This window comes from Rhamphochromis longiceps, linkage group LG3, assembly GCF_057381845.1.
Source record: "Rhamphochromis longiceps isolate RC_006_pf linkage group LG3, R_longiceps_female_GT1.1, whole genome shotgun sequence".
NCBI classification, from domain to species: domain Eukaryota; kingdom Metazoa; phylum Chordata; class Actinopteri; order Cichliformes; family Cichlidae; genus Rhamphochromis; species Rhamphochromis longiceps.
In genome coordinates, this window is record NC_140559.1 from 37,745,082 (window position 1) to 37,763,917 (window position 18,836).

Genomic DNA, 18,836 nt, shown 5'->3' on the forward strand with positions numbered 1-18,836 from the left:
AATCTACAGCAGGCGGTGCTGGACCAAGGCCAGGAAGATCGTGAAGGACCTCAGCCATCCCAACAACAGACTGTTCTCTCTGCTGAGGTCAGGAAAGCGATTCCGCTCCTTGAAGACCAACACAGAGAGACTGAGGAGGAGCTTCTTCCCGCAGGCGATACGGTCTCTCAATCACACCACCACACAGTACTGACCCACACATATGGTTCTTACACACACACTGGACTTTCTGGACATTGTTTTTGCACACATTGTTTTTTTGCACAACACTGGTCACTATATTCTTCATTTCCGGTTAATACTTGTACAGCTGCTGTTATTGTGTATATATTTATTTATATTTAGATTTCTTCATACATTCTTATATAGTTCTATATTGTGTATTTTGTTGTACAGTTATTTTATTTTCAACTTTAATTTATATATTTTATCTTATTCTTTCCCAGTTAAATTTACCCTTCATTCTAATTTGTGTTGTACAGTTATTTCATTTTTAACCTTAATTTATATTTTATTCCTTCCTAGTTAAATTTACCCTTTTTAATTTTTCATATTTATTTCCTATCTTATTCATAGCCTTTTCCTTTTTTGTTTTCTTTAGGTCACGAGCAGTTGTCCAAGCATTTCACTACATATCGTACTGTGTATGACTGTGTACGTGACAAATAAAATTTGAATTTGAATTTGATCTTTAAATTTGAGAATATTTAATTTGATAAAAAGTGGATTTGATGGTTCTCTTGAAGTAGGAAAATATGTTCATTAACATTAATTGAAAAATTCAAGAGGAATGTGATATAACAGTAAAGATAAGCTTTAATAATATAATTGTTATCGTTATTATAAATATTATTATATTAATAAAAATAAGGTTTATTAATGAATAATTATTATTAGGAAAACATGTTGATTAACATTCATTAACGTCTTTAATTCTTTATTCTGCAAAACGGAAATACCAGGTCTACTCAGTCAACAAAAACAAGCTATAGACCTCCGTACGTTAAGACATTCAGCTCCACTTATTAAAACATTTGTGTGTTTTTGTACGTTTGAGCCTGAATGAATACTGTTCACACTGTATGAATCAGAACCCCCCGAAATGAATTCAGACTTGTGTACCCAATTCTTCTTTTGAAGGTAATTAAATCATGCTGTACAATATGCCACCCTGGAAGAAGAACAGTTCTACCGAATAATAAAATGTCCCAAAAGTACCATGATATTCATGCCCACGATTAATGTATGCACACAAACACACAAACATATAAAACTAATAAATTAAATAAAAATCTGCGTTAATTTTAGTCAATGAAAACCCGACAAAGAATGTCATATAAAACATCACCCTGCAGAGAAAAACAATTAAACTGGGAGAGCATCACGGGCCATACGTAACCACTGCTGGTATCGCGAGAATTACGTCAAATGAGTCGTTTGATGACGGTGGCGGGAAAACCGCGGTGGCGGGCAATGCAGCGTGGTCAACACTAGACAGGGGGTGCTGTTGTGCAGATAATGTGTGAAATGCGCCACAAAAAATAATACTAAAATAAAATAAAATAAATAAAAAATAAGAAAGTAAAAATTTAATCGAGGTGAAATAACGCGATTGTTTTTTCTATTATGTTTCGGTTGGTGTGAAAATATAATGAAGCGTTATGTTATGTTTTACGGTTTTATAAAATCTGATGTGTGAAGTCTCAGAGGGGGGAGGGAGGAAAAAAAGACTGGAGGGGAGGGGGGTGCTGTGGACTTAATTATAACAGATTGGTGTGTACGTGGTCGTGTGTGTCGAGTAGGAGGTGGGAAAAAATACAATTTTAATAATTTTGCGAGTTTTAAAGCAGGTGAAAGCGGGCTGTAAGGTTAGCGTGCGCTGTGTTTTTACATGTCTCCTCAGCTCAGAGGGCCGCTATTGTATAATTATAAGGGAAGCAGCAGCATCTCGTGGTGGTATTTGGAGCCCAGCAGGCGTGGAAAGAAAGTGCGTTGTTGTTAGTTGACACTGCTCATCATCCTCATCCGGCCTGCTGCGAAGCGAAGCCGGGAGCTGGAGTTTGAAACGGAGCGCTCACAATGGCGGTAAACCTGGATAAGGACGCATACTACCGCCGGATCAAGAGACTATACAGTAACTGGAAGGTAAAATATAGTAAAGGGGGAGTTGATGTGAGGCGTGTGTCCGCTCGGTGTGCTTTAGTGGAGAAAAGTGCAGCTGCTGGCGACAAGTTAGCCGCGTTTTTCTTGCCCGAGCGAGCGCACTGTTGTTAGGATGAGCGGTGATGTGTCTCTCGCTCAATACCAGGGCGAACACTGGTCGCCACCTGAGCTCCTTTATTCCTTTTTATTTCACACACGAATCCAACCTTTGCACCACCCTTATTTTGTTTTGTTCTTGTCTCTACTGGCAGGCTGGTTGCCTCTGGTTAGCGCACCAAAATCGCCCCATTCACCACGCTAACTAGCGTGCTAGCATGTTAACTTTACTCCAAGCTAACTTATTAGCCGAGCGGCTAACTGTGTAATAAACCAGCCACTTCTGATTTAACACTTAAACTGAGATGAAGCCGTGCTGTGACGGTCGTCAGGCACATAGATGTGCCTGACAGGTGGCTAACTGCACCACTTGTTTACATTTACTGCCACTTCGCACTTGGCTGCATGCTAACATTAGCTGGCTAGTTAGCATGAAAGTAACGCCAGCATCCTGGTGACATGTGCAAGACGTCCAGAGCTGCTTTCTTTATTACCGCTCTCACCTTTGTTTAAAGATTCCTGCGTGAATTATTTTAATCTTAAGTACACTCTTTTCATAGGTTGAAGTACATTTTAAGAGCTGCTGGCTCTTGTTGCTGACTTTTCAGCTCATATTTGACCCCATGTCACGCTCTCAGGCTGCTTAACTGTTTCATGTGCATTGGAACTGCCATTTAAAGCCTCTAAAGCACCTTTAATGGGACTTAATATAATATCGCCGGATATCCTGAATGATAAACTGGATTAGCTTTGAGTTGTGTGGTTGTGCCACTACTTCCCCAAAGAACAAGTCCAGATGGAGTAGGAGCACCTCACTGTGGACCTCATTATATGCTCTTTATCATCTCATGCGTGACATCAAACTGTGTGTATGTTTGTGTTTTGCAGAAGGGAGAAGATGAGTTTGGCAAAGTCGACGCTATCGTGGTGTCTGTGGGGGTTGATGAGGAAATTGTGTATGCCAAATCCACAGCCATACAGGTAAGTGTGGAGCAGCACGTGAAAGGAAGGCAACACCTTTCTCTCTGTGCATTTAGGAAGGGAAATGGTTGTTGCAGAGTGACTGCAGTCAGTTTGAGCTATTCAAATGACTTTAATGAGTTGTTATTTTTATTTTTTGTTTTTTGCAAGAATCTCAGCTGCCATTGAGTATTTGAAACTTAATTTAACAAAATTGACCTTGGGTGTGGCTTAAATCTCTTTTGTAGTTCCCTAAAGTCCTCAAGCACGTTGTATCTGTTATATCTTAGATAAACATTTTACAGAGCTGTTGCATCCTGTGCCTCCAGAAAAGCAAATGCAATATGCATCTACAACCAGCTGTCCTTGAGGGTTATTCAAGTAGAAAATTATTATTTAGCTCCAAAACAGTAAAATGCCACCAAATGCAGGAATTTACTCCCTCCTCCCCAATCCCCCCCCCCCCCCCCCCAAAAAAAAAAAAAAAAAAAAACAGCCTTCAAGCTTCTCCAGTGAGTCCATGTTTAAATTTGTACTGGGATTCCCCCCCCCCCCCCCCCCCCCCCCCCCTTTTTTTTTTTCTCTTTCTCAGACGTGGCTGTTTGGCTACGAGTTGACCGACACCATCATGGTGTTCTGTGACACCAAAATCATCTTCCTCGCCAGCAAGAAAAAGGTGGATTTCCTCAAGCAGGTGGCTATAACTAAAGGCAACGAGAATGCCAATGGTGTCCCGCCCATTACCCTGCTCACCAGAGAAAAGGTAACGCACGTGAAGTCGCCTCATATACACACACATGGAAGTTGGTGAGAGAGTGTGATGTGGTTTTTTTTTTGTTAATGGCTAGGTTTATCCAAAAAGAGGAATCTGATTTGTTATTGAGTGCTTGAGAAAAATCGAAAGCTTCCTCTTTTGTGGTTTGAGTTCTTCAGACTTTTTTTTTTCTTTATAAGTCACATGTTGTTCAATCCAATGCAGTTTTGTTTCTCATCTGTCATCTCAAAGTGGTTTTTATTGTAAGGTAAAGCTCCTGCAGTACTACAGAGAAAACCCCAACAATTGCATGACAAGCATTTGGCGACAGTGGGAAGGCAAAACTTCCTTGTAACAGGAAGAACTTCTGGCAGAACCAGGCAAAGGGAGGGGCAGCGCTCTGCCATGAATATTTGGTGGTGAAAGGAAGAAGAGAGCCAGAGATTGATAATAACTAATAGCTGGTTCAGTTTGGAGGGTGTGAAGATTTTTAGCCACGTATGTATCTGCTGACTTCGTCTTCAAATCTAGTTTCATTGCATGTGCGTTGTTATTATTACTTGCTTTAATTTACAACAGCAGTAATTTCAAGGCAGTTTATTTTGTAACAGAGTCGTACTCATAGGTGATAAAAGACTCCATGAGAGGAGCAGAGCAGGACTCAAGCAGCGGTCGTGATCCTGCAGATGGACTGGTCTTGTATCAGTTTTCTATTTTGAGCTTTTTAGCACAAGCCTTTTTCATATAGCACTTTTTCCTCTTCTACCTTTTTCTGCACTTTGACTACACTGTGACTGCTCTAAAGAGGTGCAGTCCAGTGAGGTTTTGCACAAACTGTCACGTCAACATCTTGGGTTGACGCTGTTATCTGACGTCCTTCTTCCTCTTTGGACACCCCCTGCATGCTCGAACTGCTCAGGAGGGCCTCCTGCAGAGAAAAGCAAGGGTTGTAGAGGGTGGAGTAGTCATACTTCAAAAACTGCATCCTTCTCATGCACGTGGCTGCCACTTCCACGAAAGGACTGGTTAATTGTCAGGCTGTAGCTGGAGACGAGAGACCACACCAGATGTAGCCGGCACAGAGGAGATGGTCGTGTGGAGAGAAGGATGACTCAGATGTGATGGTTTTGCACTCGGGTGGAGACGGGAGAGGCAGGTTTCTTGCAGAGAGCACTGTGTTGGGATTGGCAGGAATCAAAGTTTCTGTGAATGTGCTGAACGTTAAACAGGAACATTAGCGCCTGTGTTCTACCTCGTCGGTGGTCAACACATGCCTTGTGTGGGATTTAAAAGGTTATAAATCGAACAGCCTTGGAGGAGGGGAAGGCGGAGTGTGCTAAAAATGATTTTCTTTTTCCTTTCATCCTTTTATTAGTGTATTACTTGTCTTTCAGAACGAGAGCAACAAGGCCAACTTTGACAAGATGATCGAGGCGATCAGAGGTAGCAAAGAGGGCAAGACGGTGGGTGTGTTCAGCAAAGACAAATTCCCAGGAGAGTACATGAAGAGCTGGAATGACACGCTCTCTGCTGAGGGACTGGAGAAGGTGAGGCGCAATCCCAACACATCGGCCAGCTCTGCGAATGTTACGCTCCCGTTTCAGTCGTGATCAGATGTACTCTGCTTCTGTCTGCAGGTGGACATCAGTGCTGTGGTCGCCTACACGATGGCGGTGAAGGAAGACGGAGAGCTGGCCCTGATGAAGAAAGCGGCAGCCATTACCAGCGAGGTTTACTCAAAGTTTTTCAAGGAGCGCGTGATGGAGATTGTTGATGCTGATGAGGTGAGGGGGGAGGAGCAGCTGGACTTGGTGTCATTTTGTGTTTTCAAGCTGTGTGTTGCTGTCTGCTCTCAGTGCTTAGAACAGCTTAAGACACAATTTATCCATGTCATATCATAGTGTTTGCATCACTTTTCGGTCATCAGTATATCTGTAGATTATGAAGGTCCAGTGTAGCACAGTTTGTAATAACGCACAAACACTCTCAGATTAGTTTTGGAGACTCTGTCCCTGAAAGTGTAACTAATACTGGAGCAGCCGCCACACGTCTTTATTTGTATCTTTTGATCCTCTCCAACAGAAAGTGCGTCACAGCAAGCTGGCGGAGTCGGTGGAGAAGGCCATCGAGGAAAAGAAGTACCTGGGCGGTGCGGATCCGTCCACCGTGGAAATGTGTTATCCTCCCATCATCCAGAGCGGTGGGAACTACAGTCTCAAGTTCAGCGTGGTCAGGTGTGTGCAGGTCCAGTCTCACTTAAAGCCAGGAGGCATTTGCAGCTGGTTTTGTCACAATTAAATAAATTGGTTTTGGTAGTGCTGGAAATGTATTAATTTATTGTTTTGTTTTTTAAAATTAATTTTTTAAACAAAGCTCTTTAAGATTCACGTTCACAAGAGCTTCAGGGTTGGTCCTAGTTGATTTTCAAGGAGTAAAAACTTAAAGAAATCCAAAATCAGGATCCAGCAGCCTTTAATATAAAAAAAAAAGTTTACATTTTATGGGAAACATGTAGTGCAGCATTAGATGAGTAGATTTATGAGTCTTTAGCCACAGCTTAATGTTTTTTACGGTTTAATCTTTGATGTGAATTAAAGTATTCGAGTGTTAATGAGCTTCAGAGATGCTTTCAGGTGGATCTCAGTGCAGAGCTAACATACCTGGCGACACACCTGTTTAGCACCCAGATAGATGAGTTGTGCTAATCCTCTCTAAACTCAGAAACAAAGCAGCATATTCCCTAAAATACTGAGCTGCTCTTGAACATTTTGTTTGTTTTAAATCGGGTAGGAAAACACTAGGATTTATTAAATGCTGCCTAAGTACAGCTCACAGATTATAGATTCAGTCAACAGGACAAGATGAGGAGCAGAGACCAGTTATCAATGACCCTCTATCGTTCCCTCTCTGCGCAGTGATAAGAACCACATGCACTTTGGTGCCATCACGTGTGCCATGGGGATCCGCTACAAGTCGTACTGCTCCAACCTGGTGCGCACACTCATGGTGGACCCCTCTCAGGAGATGCAGGACAACTACAACTTCCTGCTGCAGGTGGAAGAGGAGCTGCTCAAGGAGCTCAAGCACGGTGAGTTTAGGAGAATGGCAGTGGAATAACTGGGAGCGAGCTGGTTTGTGCTCTGTTCTGTAATCTTTGCGCAGTGCAGGGCTTCGTAGTTTGAAGCACTGGGAATAAAGTCTTTGTGCAAATGCAAAAACTCAGGTCACCTGAGTAGCATCTTTAAAAAATGCTCATTGCTGCTTCTTGGAGGGATGTGATCTGTTCCATTGGTCGATTTGTTTGTTAGCAGTCTAGTGCTCACAGTCTAAGATGTTCAAGTTTTGCATATAACAGCTCAAGTTGCTAACACTGGATGAGGGTATTTATTAACCTTCATTGACAGCGCCAAAGGTCAGAGAAATGCGTATGCAATGCTTCAAGGTCAAAGGTCAGACATCGGTTTAGCGCTGGCTCTTTGGGGGGAGCTGTGCTTTTGTTTAAAAAAAAAAAAAAAAAAAAAAAAATCAGGCTGTCTTGCATTATGAAAATCAGTATCACATATTTTACATTTTCACTGAACCTGAACTGTAACTTGTTAATGAGTTTTAGGCTGCAGGAGGGAAGTGTGTCAGTGCTGTCTGTGTGTAAACCTCCTGCATGTCCTCCACAGGAGTCAAAATCTGTGACGCATACAATGCAGTCATGGAGTACGTGAAGAAAGAGAAGCCGGAGCTCGCGCAGAAGCTGACCAAAAACCTCGGGTAAGTACCCACAGGGGCTTTCTTCTCTCGGACGTCCTCAAATTCAGAACACTTATGTCTGTTTCCTTGTTGTAGTTTTGCGATGGGGATCGAGTTCAGAGAAGGGTCGCTGGTTTTGAACGCCAAAAATCAGTACAGACTAAAAAGAGGTGAGACTGTCGACTGTGTTAAGCACACAGGTGGTTTTATGCATTAGTGAAAGTTTCTTAAAGGAGACGTTGTGTCCTTCAGGGATAGTGCTCAGCGTCAGCTTGGGTTTTTCTGACTTGGTGAATAAAGATGCGAAGAAAGAAGAGCAGAAGAAGTACGCCTTGTTTCTTGGTGACACTATACAGATCAATGAGGTAAGCAGCCCTGTTGGAGTAGATCCCAGCAAATGACTTTGTCAGACAAGCAACAAAAATATAAATGTTAATTTAAAAAAACAGTAATGACTGGTCTGTACACACTGTTAAACACATACGTGTGCATCTGGTTAAGTTGCTGTCTTCATGCTGATGCTGAAGCATGACGGTCAGTCTTTTTGATGTCCTGGTGTGTGTGTGTATCACAGGAGGAGGCCGCCACAGTCCTCACACCGGTGAAGAAAAAGATCAAAAACGTGGGAATCTTCCTAAAGGTGCGTGGTCACTGTGTCCGCTTTCTATAAGAGTCAGGAGCTGAAGAGGAGTATTTACGTCCTTATACATTTATAATCACGTATTATATGGACAGAGGTGTTTGGGCCACACCTCTTAGGGTTGCTGTGGCTCTGGTGGTTGACTGAATGGTACTCCTGCCTGTGTATTATTTATTAAGCCATATATTTATGGCTTGCCACCACAGATTTTAATAAAGTGTAATTTCTCTGTTCACCTCATGGTGGCAGCACCATCTGATCCATGTTGCAACCAAAATAAGAATAAGACTTACAATACACAAAATAGTAACTCACATTTAACATGAGCCTGAGACGCTGATGTTCAGCAGCTTCACTGAAGTTTCACGTATTGCTGACCGCTTTGTCGTTATTATTTTATTCTCCACATTTGAGCGAAAAAGTAGATTTATTGTGTTTAGGCTTGAAAACAAGTGATTGCCATCATGACAGTTCTTGTGTTACTGAAAACGAAGTGGGGTTTTTCTTCCCCATTAATAAATACGGTACTTTTGGAAAGTGTTTGGACACTCCCGGTGCACTTTAAAAGCACTGTACGTGTGTGATTGGGTTGGTGATGCCTGTAGTACAGCCCTGCTTTCAGTTTATAAACAGCATATGTGATATTTAATTTGTCAGTGCTGAGCTTTCACTCTGGTCAGTTTGTTGTTGTGTGTGGACTCCAGTTCTGGAAATGCAGTTTGTTGCCCCTTTGAGAGCTTCGTGGTAGAGCAACATATACATGCTGCAGGTTGTTGTTAAAGGAGACCGTGAGGCTTGCAGAGGATTTCTTTGTTGCAGGGAACGTGGGAAGGAGCAGCAACTGGACTTTCAAAATAAGAGGGAGGGGTTCAAAAGTGTGTGAAAAATGCTAAAACAAGGACAAAATACACCTGGGCAGTTTAGCAGAGTGAAGTGGGGAAATGCTGATGTGCCATCCAGATGTTAGGGTTTTATCCTTTCATATTCATAGTTTGTATATTGTGCATACTCAGCAGCAGCACCTGAGATGCAGCTCTTGACTTTTCATAGATATGTTTGACATTTACATGGTTACAGATGCTTTCTGTGGTGCTTCACCTTTTCTTTCACCATCTACGTTTTAAGTGTTAGTGTGGTGGATTTCTTGTGAATCTGATTTAAATAAGACGGAGAGCAGGAAGTGAACGTTGTTTTCGCTTCTTTTAGAATGATGACGAAGAGGATGAGGAGGAAGAGGTCGACGACGCAGAGGAGCTGCTGGGGAAAGGCGCGCGCAGCGCCGCTCTGCTCGCTGACAGAACCAGGGTAAGTGCGGGCGCGTGCGTCGCTCAGTGTGTGACTGGTGGGTTTTTTTTGTGATTTTTGCCGCCTTGACGGAGTTTTGATAACTAAGAGTGTGAATGTCTTTGTACTCTATCAGCTACTTGGGAAGGTAAGTATTCATTGTTTTTTCCTAAAATCTCATCAGCTGAACTGGTTTAGTCTCAAAAATACCTTTGCTGATGGGAATGAAGTTGTTATTTTTATTTGAGTGACACTTTTGTGTTTGTTTCTGTTTGTTGTCCATCCAAAGCTTTAACACATCTGTTCTCTGCATGTGTGTTGTGTTTTTCCACCTTATTTTTTTAAAAATAGTTTTTAAAACAAAACGTGGTCCTGGTGTCTCCGTGTGGTCACTTAGTTGTGTCTTTTGTCAAACTTAGAACGAGATGACGGCGGAGGAGAAGAGGCGGGCTCACCAGAAGGAGTTGGCCAATCACTTGAATGAAGAAGCGAAGCGCCGTCTGACGGAGCAGAAAGGAGAGCAGCAGATCCAGAAGTGAGTCGGTACTCTCACCATCCATAATGAACTGAAGCTATCAGGTGAAGAAACGGCATGAATGTGTTAAAGAGATCCACTCCGGTTAAACTAGAGTGGGTCAATGTAGTGCTCAACCACGCAAATGCTTGCTGTAGGTTGTAGGTCACCAGTAGGTGTAGCACAGTCCAGATCTGGACCCAGACTGGTCTGGTCTGTACAGAGGAAATGCACAGACCAATCACTTACATTGTAACTCATCCCACCCGATGCTGCTCAACCAATCAAATCGTTTATTCAGAGCATTTGCGAAAACAGAAAACTCTGCGAGGAGGCGCGATAAATCGAGGAAACGGGCGGAAGAAGTTGTGAAGCTGAGATGGTTTACGCGTGAAAGAAACTCAAACTAGACCTTTTTTTTTTTTTTTTTTTTTTTCAAATGACGTAAATTTATTTTTTAATGTAAACTTTATTTAACTTGAAATGATAAATATTTTATTATCAAATCAAATCACTTTTATTGTCACATCACATGTGCAGGCACACTGGCACAGCACATGCGAGTGAAATTCTTGTGTGCGAGCCCCACAAGCAACAGAGATGTGCAAAACACAACAACACAAACGAGCAAAATACAAGAATGGCCAACCTGAAACTAATAAATATATGGGAAATATATGGGAATAAATATATATCGGCAGACCCTCGAGGTCATTGTGATAATTAATAATAAATAGTGTTGAACCCGTCTTAATTTTACTTTTCTAACTGGACCTCCTTAAGTTTGAGCTGAAGGCTCCTGCCTTCAGATGAAGTAAAAGCTGGAGTTTTGAGCTGAAAAGTGGAAACCTTTAGGGAAAAGTGTTTAAAGGCCAGCAGGGGCAGTAGTAAAAGACTTTGGTCCTGTGTGACACTAATAACCTGTGGACCTTTTTGGTGTCTGAATTGGATCGTGTGAATAAGAGCAAAGTCACAAAAGCCTGCAGTCTGATTTGTTACTCTTCAAGCTTCAGTGAAACTAAAGTGCAAAACAAGCAGGAAGTGGGACCCTTTTGCCATCAAAATAAAAGTTGTGCCTTTTACAACATGCCGGTCCGCTTTTGTGCAGGACGTGTTATGAACTGCTCTGAAGTGATGCGCGACAGGCTGTCTCATTGCTGCTTTGATCGATGTCGGCATCAGCTGAGTGTGAGCGAAAAGATGTGTGGGGTGTTTAGCTATATTTGTTTTTTGCACGCCACACAAGAAACTTTAAGTGCCTAGATTTGTGTTCTTTTTCTTTTTTTTTTTTAAATAAATAAACCCAGGACAGAGAAGTTGGCAGCAGAACTGTAAATTCTGACTTTTAATTAAGTTTCTCCTGATTAAGCGACTCCACTCTGCTTCCTCTCAGGGCCAGGAAATCTAACGTCTCCTATAAGAACGTGTCTCAGATGCCCAGAGAAAAGGACATCCGGGACATGAAGATCTTCATCGACAAGAAGTATGAGACTGTCGTCATGCCTGTCTTTGGCATCGCCACACCATTTCACATCGCCACCATCAAGGTACTCTTAGCTTATGCCTTCTATGGGGGGGGTCTACCACAACTACATCCAAACCAGTTGCACTTAGGTACACCAAGAGTCTGTGTTACCTTTTTGGTTTTAATTACAGACATTTTTCTTGCGTTTGTGCCTTTTTAGAACATCAGTATGTCTGTAGAAGGAGACTACACCTACCTGAGGATCAACTTCTACGTCCCTGGCAGCTCACTGGGCCGACAGGAGGGAAACATCTTCCCCAACCCTGAAGCCACATTCGTCAAAGAAATGTGAGTCTGTCCAGCTCTTTCTATCAGCATGTGTGTAGATTTCTCTGCTCACACATTGGCCAAGTCACTGTGTGTGTTTGTTGTGCTGCAGTGTTTGAAGGAGCAGATGTTCCAATAATCCTTTTCTTTCCCTCGCTCGCCTCTCAGCACGTACCGGGCGTCCAACCTGAAGGCTCCCGGCGACACATCGGTGCCCTCCACCAACCTGCAGAACGCCTTCCGCATCATCAAGGAGGTGCAGAAGCGCTACAAAACACGAGAGGCCGAAGAGAAGGAGAAGGAGGGCATCGTCAAGCAAGACTCGCTGGTCATCAACCTCAACCGCAGCAACCCCAAACTCAAAGACCTCTACATCAGACCCAACATCGCACAGAAGAGGATGCAGGGCTCGCTGGAGGCTCATACTAATGGTGAGGACAGAAGTCAGTGGGAATGCTGGGAAACGAGGATGCCCAAATCTCAAAAATGTTGTCGTTAAAACTGGGAATCTCTCTCTCTCCCCCTCCCCTCCTTCCCCTGTGCAGGTTTCCGTTTCACGTCGGTCCGAGGTGACAAAGTGGACATTCTTTACAACAACATCAAACACGCCATCTTCCAGCCGTGTGACGGTGAGATGATCATCGTACTGCACTTCCACCTCAAGGTATGCTTATTCAAAAATACACCCTTAAAATATCTGGAGACTTCACTTTCATCTGTGGTTAGGGCAACGCTCGATCATCACAGGGGCAGCAGGTGTCCACAGAGCTCTCTGCTCAGACCTGCTGACTGAGTTTTCGTTAGTGTTTGTTTGTGTCCTTATCACTGATGGCAGCACGAGACTGTAGCAACAACTATGCTAGGAGGTCTGTTTTCCTCTCCTGTCAGTTTGATTTGCACCAAAGCAACTGAAGTGTATTGACAGCGCTCTCTGCTTCCTCACTCGACAGACTGAACTTTCACAGACTTTGTTCCACACTGTGATGGTCATGTGCTCCCTTAATTTATTTTAACATTGTGTATATATAAGTATATTTGTGTAAAATCAATATTACAAACCCAAACGCTCAGTGATGTAATATCATCAGAGCTTAGAGTTGAGCTGTGATGAAAAATAAAATGGTTTACAGTGTCAGGTTAGTTGTTGATCTAAGGAGCTTGGAAAGAAAAGCGTCTGAACTTAAGTTGCTTGAAGACATTTCAGCTCTCATCAGAGAAGCTTCTTCAGTTTAGGGTCAAATGGTGGAGAGTCCCAGATTTGAGCCCTGTGGGAGTGTTGCTGATGTTAATTTCACCTCTTATGAAGGAGTTTAACTTTTTGAGACCTGCAGTAACTATGGTGGCCCTAAGAGGGTAAACACACTGCAAAAAACATGCAGAGCACAACAAAAACTGAAAACAAAATGTTGGCAAAGCTCCCCAAAAAATTCCAAACAAAAGAGAACGGAAGTGATTTAGATGGATACAATAAAAAGATGGAACAGCTGTGGTGAACTACTGAGGGCAAACATGCATCTACAGTCATTTATGACTAATGCGATTGAAACACACATGGTTCTTCAACATAGAAATGTGTGTTTTGTGAGCTTTTGCAGCATTATTTATTTATTTACTTTTATTTGCTGATATTTTCTTAAGTTGCAGTACTTTGCAGAGACTTAACACATTGCAATAAAAAAGAGGCTTGTAAAAGTCTGCCATTTTTGAGATTGCGCTTAATTGATCTTTTATTGTATTAGGCACAGTCGCACAGGCCTAGACACCGGTCGCTGACCCCCCCACTCATCGTCTCTCTCATTGTATTTTAGCGATTCCCTTTAAATATTCTGAAAATGGTCTAAAAACTGTTGCGTTTCTCTCCAGAACGCCATCATGTTTGGTAAGAGACGCCACACGGACGTCCAGTTCTACACAGAGGTGGGCGAGATCACCACAGACTTGGGCAAACACCAACACATGCACGACCGAGACGACCTGTACGCCGAGCAGATGGAGCGGGAGATGAGGCACAAGCTCAAGTCGGCCTTTAAGAACTTCATCGAGAAGGTGGAGACGTTGACTAAAGAGGAGTTGGAGTTCGAGGTGCCCTTCAGAGACCTGGGGTGAGTAAACGAGGCCGTCGGGAACGCAAACGTGCGAGGACAATGTGGACACCCCTGTGAGCTCGTGGCCCATGCTTCTTTTGTTTACAGGTTCCAGGGCGCCCCCTACAGGAGTACCTGCCTGCTACAACCCACGTCCAGTTCTCTTGTCAATGTTACTGAATGGGTGAGTGAGCAGCTGGCACTGAGCTGCAGACGGTTCAAAGGTTTAATCTGTGAAGAAGAAAGCTGAAATATGTGCAGTGACCTGCCGGCAGTTCAGTCTGTTAAAAATCTGTCTCCTCCGTCTGCAGCCGCCGTTTGTAGTTACTCTAGACGAGGTGGAGCTGGTTCACTTTGAGCGCGTGCAGTTCCACCTGAAGAACTTTGACGTGGTCATCGTTTACAAGGACTACAACAAGAAGGTCACCATGATCAACGCTGTGCCCGTGAACTCCCTTGACCCTATCAAAGAGTGGCTCAAGTAAGGCCAGTCGATTTAATCAGTGACTTAATTTTTAATGCATCTAAAAAAATATCTCAGATGAATTATTAATACTTTTTTCTCTTCTCCGTTTTCTCCTTTTTAGCTCTTGTGACATCAAGTACACAGAGGGCGTCCAGTCTCTGAACTGGACCAAGATCATGAAGACCATCGTTGACGACCCAGAGGGGTTCTTCGAGCAGGGGGGCTGGTCTTTCTTGGATCCAGAGAGCGAGGTGAGTTCATGGTTTCATAACCTAAGCAGACATTTACAGTTTTAAAATGGTCCATGTTCCCAGTTTTTCCTTTCAAGAACTCCTTTCACGTCGTAACACAGTGCTGAGAATAAAATAGCGGCTAGTTTTGTGATTACATGCCTCTCTGCGTGCCATGTTTTGCCTCAGGGAAGCGGCGCCGAGGAAGATTCAGAGTCAGAAATGGAGGATGAGACGTTCAACCCATCTGCAGATGAAGAAGAAGAGGAAGAGGAAGACAGTGATGAGGATTACAGCTCAGAGACGGAGGACTCTGGTATGATTTCCATGGGCCAGTTTGAACCTCTGATGAATGAAAAGATCAATAAAAGCTTGAGAAAATGATTTGTACCCAAACAGCTCTTTGCCTTGAACTCACACTTGTACACACTGATGAACCAGATTTTCTTTTTTTGGGTGTGTGATACAGATTACAGCGCGTCACTGGGCAGTGAGGAGGAGAGCGGGAAAGACTGGGATGAACTGGAGGAAGAAGCCAGGAAAGGTTTGTATTTGTAGACTCTGGTTTTTCAAAACTTGCACTTGAAGAGCGTTCAGGGCTCGCTGTCAGTGTCCACATACTCAAAATAAACCTGGCATCAGCCACTAGAGGGCACCAAATGCACACAAACCCCACAGTACTCATCTAAAAGCAAACTTCACATCTGCAGCACCTAACTGTCATGTGACTAAATACAAACGGTCTCTTCAGGAATCACAGATTTAAATATGGCTGTTAACTCACTTCAATAGTCACACCTTTTTAGTTGGCCATTGGCTACTTAAATATTTCTGTTAATCGCATGGCAGCAACTCGATGCAATCAGGCGTGAACACTACCTGCCGAAATTCAGACTGAGCATCAGAATGAGGAAGAAAAGTGATTAAAATGTGTTTAAAAGTGTTTGTTGTTTCCCACGTAAATATCTCTGGAGTTTACAGAGAATTATATAAAAAAATAAATAAAAGAGAAAATATCCAGTGAGCGGCAGTTCTCTGAGAGAAACTGCCTTGTTGATCACAGACTGCTTGAAGGCTGCAGACGTTATGCAGACGAGCATCTCTGAACGCACATGTTGGGATGTGGTGGAGGAATCTGCAGTATCAGCCACGAGGGTTGATCACAGCACAGGGCTTTTTCATGGTGGTTTGTTTCCTCCCCTGCAGCTGACAGAGAGAGCCACTATGAGGACGAGGACACCTCCAACAGGAAGAGGAAGGTGCGGCCATCAGCCCCGCCGAGCAAGAAGAAGCGACGGCACTAAACGTCCCAAACATCCATTCATACTGCCAAACCTGACCCTCCCTCCCACCACGGCCGGCTCCCTACACTTCACACAGACACACACCTGCGCTCAGACACACACCGTGTACATAGACGTAGACACCGCCCCCTTTGTTTATTTTTTATTTTTTAGTTGTTGTCGGTGAAGTGTCATGTTGCAGAACCAGCAGCCACACTTCATTCATTACCTTCGTTTTCCCACCTTCGTTCATCCATCCATCAGGGTTTATTGTCTCTGTGTGTGTGTGTGTGTGTCTGCGAGTGCGTGCGAGTGTGGTTAAATGGGTTTTTATTGCAAGCATTGTTTATTTTCTGTTAAAGAAAGCTGAGTTTCTTAACTAATGGATAATAAATAAAGATTTGACATCTCCTCTGCCAAGTGTTTTATATAAACTGAGAAATCTGATTTTTTTTCCTCTCATCTTCCCCACCGTGTCCAATTTTTTTTTTCCCTCTTATTTTTGTCAATGTTTGTTAAATTGTGGTAATAAGATGGGGGAAAATGTCCTTTATTTTTTAGGGATGGGAGGGGGCAGATGCACGTTTTCTAATTATTTTATCTTTTTTTTAAAAGTGGGATTTATAAATGGATTTGGACACAGACACACTTCACCCTCGCACTTATCCTCCTCTCTGTCCCCTCCTTTTTTTTTTTTTTTTTTTTTTTTTTTTTTTGGTCAGTCTGAGTAGATATGTTGTACTGTTAATTCTGAAAATCCTGTTTTTGTTTTTGTAATAAAATTAAAAGGAACTGTAGTTTGTTTTCACTCTTCTCTCTTTCACACACTTTCAGTTTTGCAGATTAGTCGTTGTGTACTTACTGCCGGTGTCGTAGACCACTGCCTCTTTTCAGTCGTGGGCTAAGAGCAGTGCTCTTGAGCATTAGTTCTCCAGGCTTCTGGAGGGACATAGGCTGCTTTTATAAACTCATTTTCACTCCAGTCCTTGTACCCGACCGTTTTCAGAGAAACATGTTTCTTAAGCCACTTAAGAAAACGCTGACTTGTGAGTCAAACACCACAACTAGCCTAACTCAAAGGGTGAACAAGTGTTTCCTACGTGAGAGACGACTTCACAGAGAACCATTTTTTAAAAATTGTATCTTTAGTCATTTAGTTACTAGCAGCCTGATGTAAATATGTGATTTGTTCCCATTTCATGTTGTTTTATGTGAAAAATACCAAAGAACAGTTTGATAGACAAAATAGTGATTTTTTTTTTTTTTTTTTTTTTGGAAAAAAATTCTTTAGTGATTCTTAATGAACTGTTGGCTAAACACTTTGCATATCTCTGCATGAGGCACAGTGTGTTTTTATAAAATAGGTAGTGGAAGTGGCTCTCCTGCTACTGAATCTTTGTACGTGCCTTAAAAGTATTTATACCCCTTGAGCTTTTACACATTTTGTCACAGGCACAAACTTAAATGTTTGTTGAGATTTTCTGTGATAGACCAACACAAAGTAGCACATGATTGTGAAGAGGTACAAAAATGATACATGGGTTTTCTAAATTTTAAGCAAATCAAAATCTGAAAAGTGTGCATTTATATTCAGCCGCCTGTACTTTGATACATCTAAATAAAACCCAGTGCAATCAGTTGCCTTCAGAAGTCACCAAATTAGATAATAGAGTTCACCTGTGTGTAATTTAGTCTCATTATAAATACACCTGCTCTGTGAAGACCTTGGTGGTTTGGTAGAGAACATTACCATACTGCCATTATTTATAAAGCACTTTAACATAAAACCAGAGTTCACAAAGTGCTGTACATGCAAATAGCACAAGTAAAGTGAATAAAAATAAGATAAAATAGATTAAATAACTAAAATAAATGAAAACATGTTAAAACAAATTGAGTCAATCCCTTTAATCAGTGCCAAAGGTTTCAGCGAATAAATATGTTTTAAGAAAACTCAGAAAGAGAAGAGGCCTGCCTAACGTGCAAGGGCAGATCATTCCACAACTATGGAGCAGCTACAGCAAGAGCACGATCACCTTTAAATTTATACTTAGTTTCAGTACCTAAAGGAGCTGCTGATTGGCGGACCTAAGGGAACGGGCAGGTGTATATGGTTGTAGTAGCTCCGAGAGGTAGGGGGGGGCAGGCCATTAAGAGATTTAAAAACAAATAACAGAATTTTAAAAACAATCCTAAAATGTACAGGTAGCCAGTGGAATGAAATTAAAATGGGGGTAATGTGCTCAAACTTTTTTGTTCCAGTTAAAAGACGAGCTGCAACATTTTGCACAACCTGCAGGCGCCTAATGGACGCATCACTAACCCCACAATAAAGTGCGTTACAATAATCCAGCCTAGAAGTAACAAAGGCATGGATTACTGTCTCAAAAAGCTGTTTCGATAAGATGGGCTTTATTTTGGCTAATTGCCTCAAATGAAAAAAAATCTTACAACAGCTCTGACCTGGCTTTCAAGTTTAAGATCTGCCTCCATTTTAACTCCCAGATTAGTGATGACTGGTTTAACATACTGTGCCAGCAAACCAAGATCTATAGTAGTGGCCTCAGAAGCGCCACCAAGAACCATCACTTCTGTTTTCTGCTCATTAAAATGTAAAAAGTTCAAAGCCATCCAGGCCCTTATTTCATCAAGGCATCTGAGCAGCGGGTCTACTGAGAAGCCATTTATCTTTTTAAGTGGGAAATAAATCTGGAAGTCATCAGCATAACAGTGGAAAGAAATCCCATGTTTCCTGAAAATAGACCCAAGGGGTAGGAGATATAGGGAAAAAAGAAGCGGGCCTAAAACTGAACCCTGTGGGACCCCACA

General features: G+C 42.4%; 1 protein-coding gene across 1 annotated transcript; it reads left to right on the plus strand.

Annotated features, from left to right (window-relative positions):
• The first annotated feature begins 1,755 nt into the window (after window positions 1–1,755).
• Window positions 1,756–16,690, plus strand: supt16h (SPT16 homolog, facilitates chromatin remodeling subunit). Its single transcript, XM_085396321.1, has 24 exons — window positions 1,756–2,145; window positions 3,148–3,240; window positions 3,812–3,982; window positions 5,368–5,520; window positions 5,611–5,757; window positions 6,056–6,207; window positions 6,889–7,061; window positions 7,645–7,735; window positions 7,811–7,884; window positions 7,967–8,079; window positions 8,289–8,354; window positions 9,561–9,659; window positions 10,058–10,173; window positions 11,546–11,699; window positions 11,838–11,965; window positions 12,113–12,375; window positions 12,490–12,608; window positions 13,808–14,046; window positions 14,137–14,212; window positions 14,340–14,509; window positions 14,616–14,745; window positions 14,914–15,040; window positions 15,194–15,268; window positions 15,931–16,690. Exons 1-24 carry the CDS (start codon window positions 2,080–2,082, stop codon window positions 16,026–16,028), a joined length of 3,093 nt encoding a protein of 1,030 aa, XP_085252447.1. The 5' UTR covers window positions 1,756–2,079; the 3' UTR covers window positions 16,029–16,690.
• The last annotated feature ends 2,146 nt before the right edge of the window (window positions 16,691–18,836 follow it).

Coding starts and splice junctions, on each gene's coding strand:
- supt16h (XM_085396321.1), top strand. CDS start 2,080: ATGGCGGTAAACCTGGATAAGGACGCATACTACCGCCGGATCAAGAGA. Junction 3,241..3,811: donor CCAAATCCACAGCCATACAG/GTAAGTGTGGAG, acceptor TCTCTTTCTCAG/ACGTGGCTGTTTGGCTACGA. Junction 7,885..7,966: donor TCAGTACAGACTAAAAAGAG/GTGAGACTGTCG, acceptor TGTGTCCTTCAG/GGATAGTGCTCAGCGTCAGC.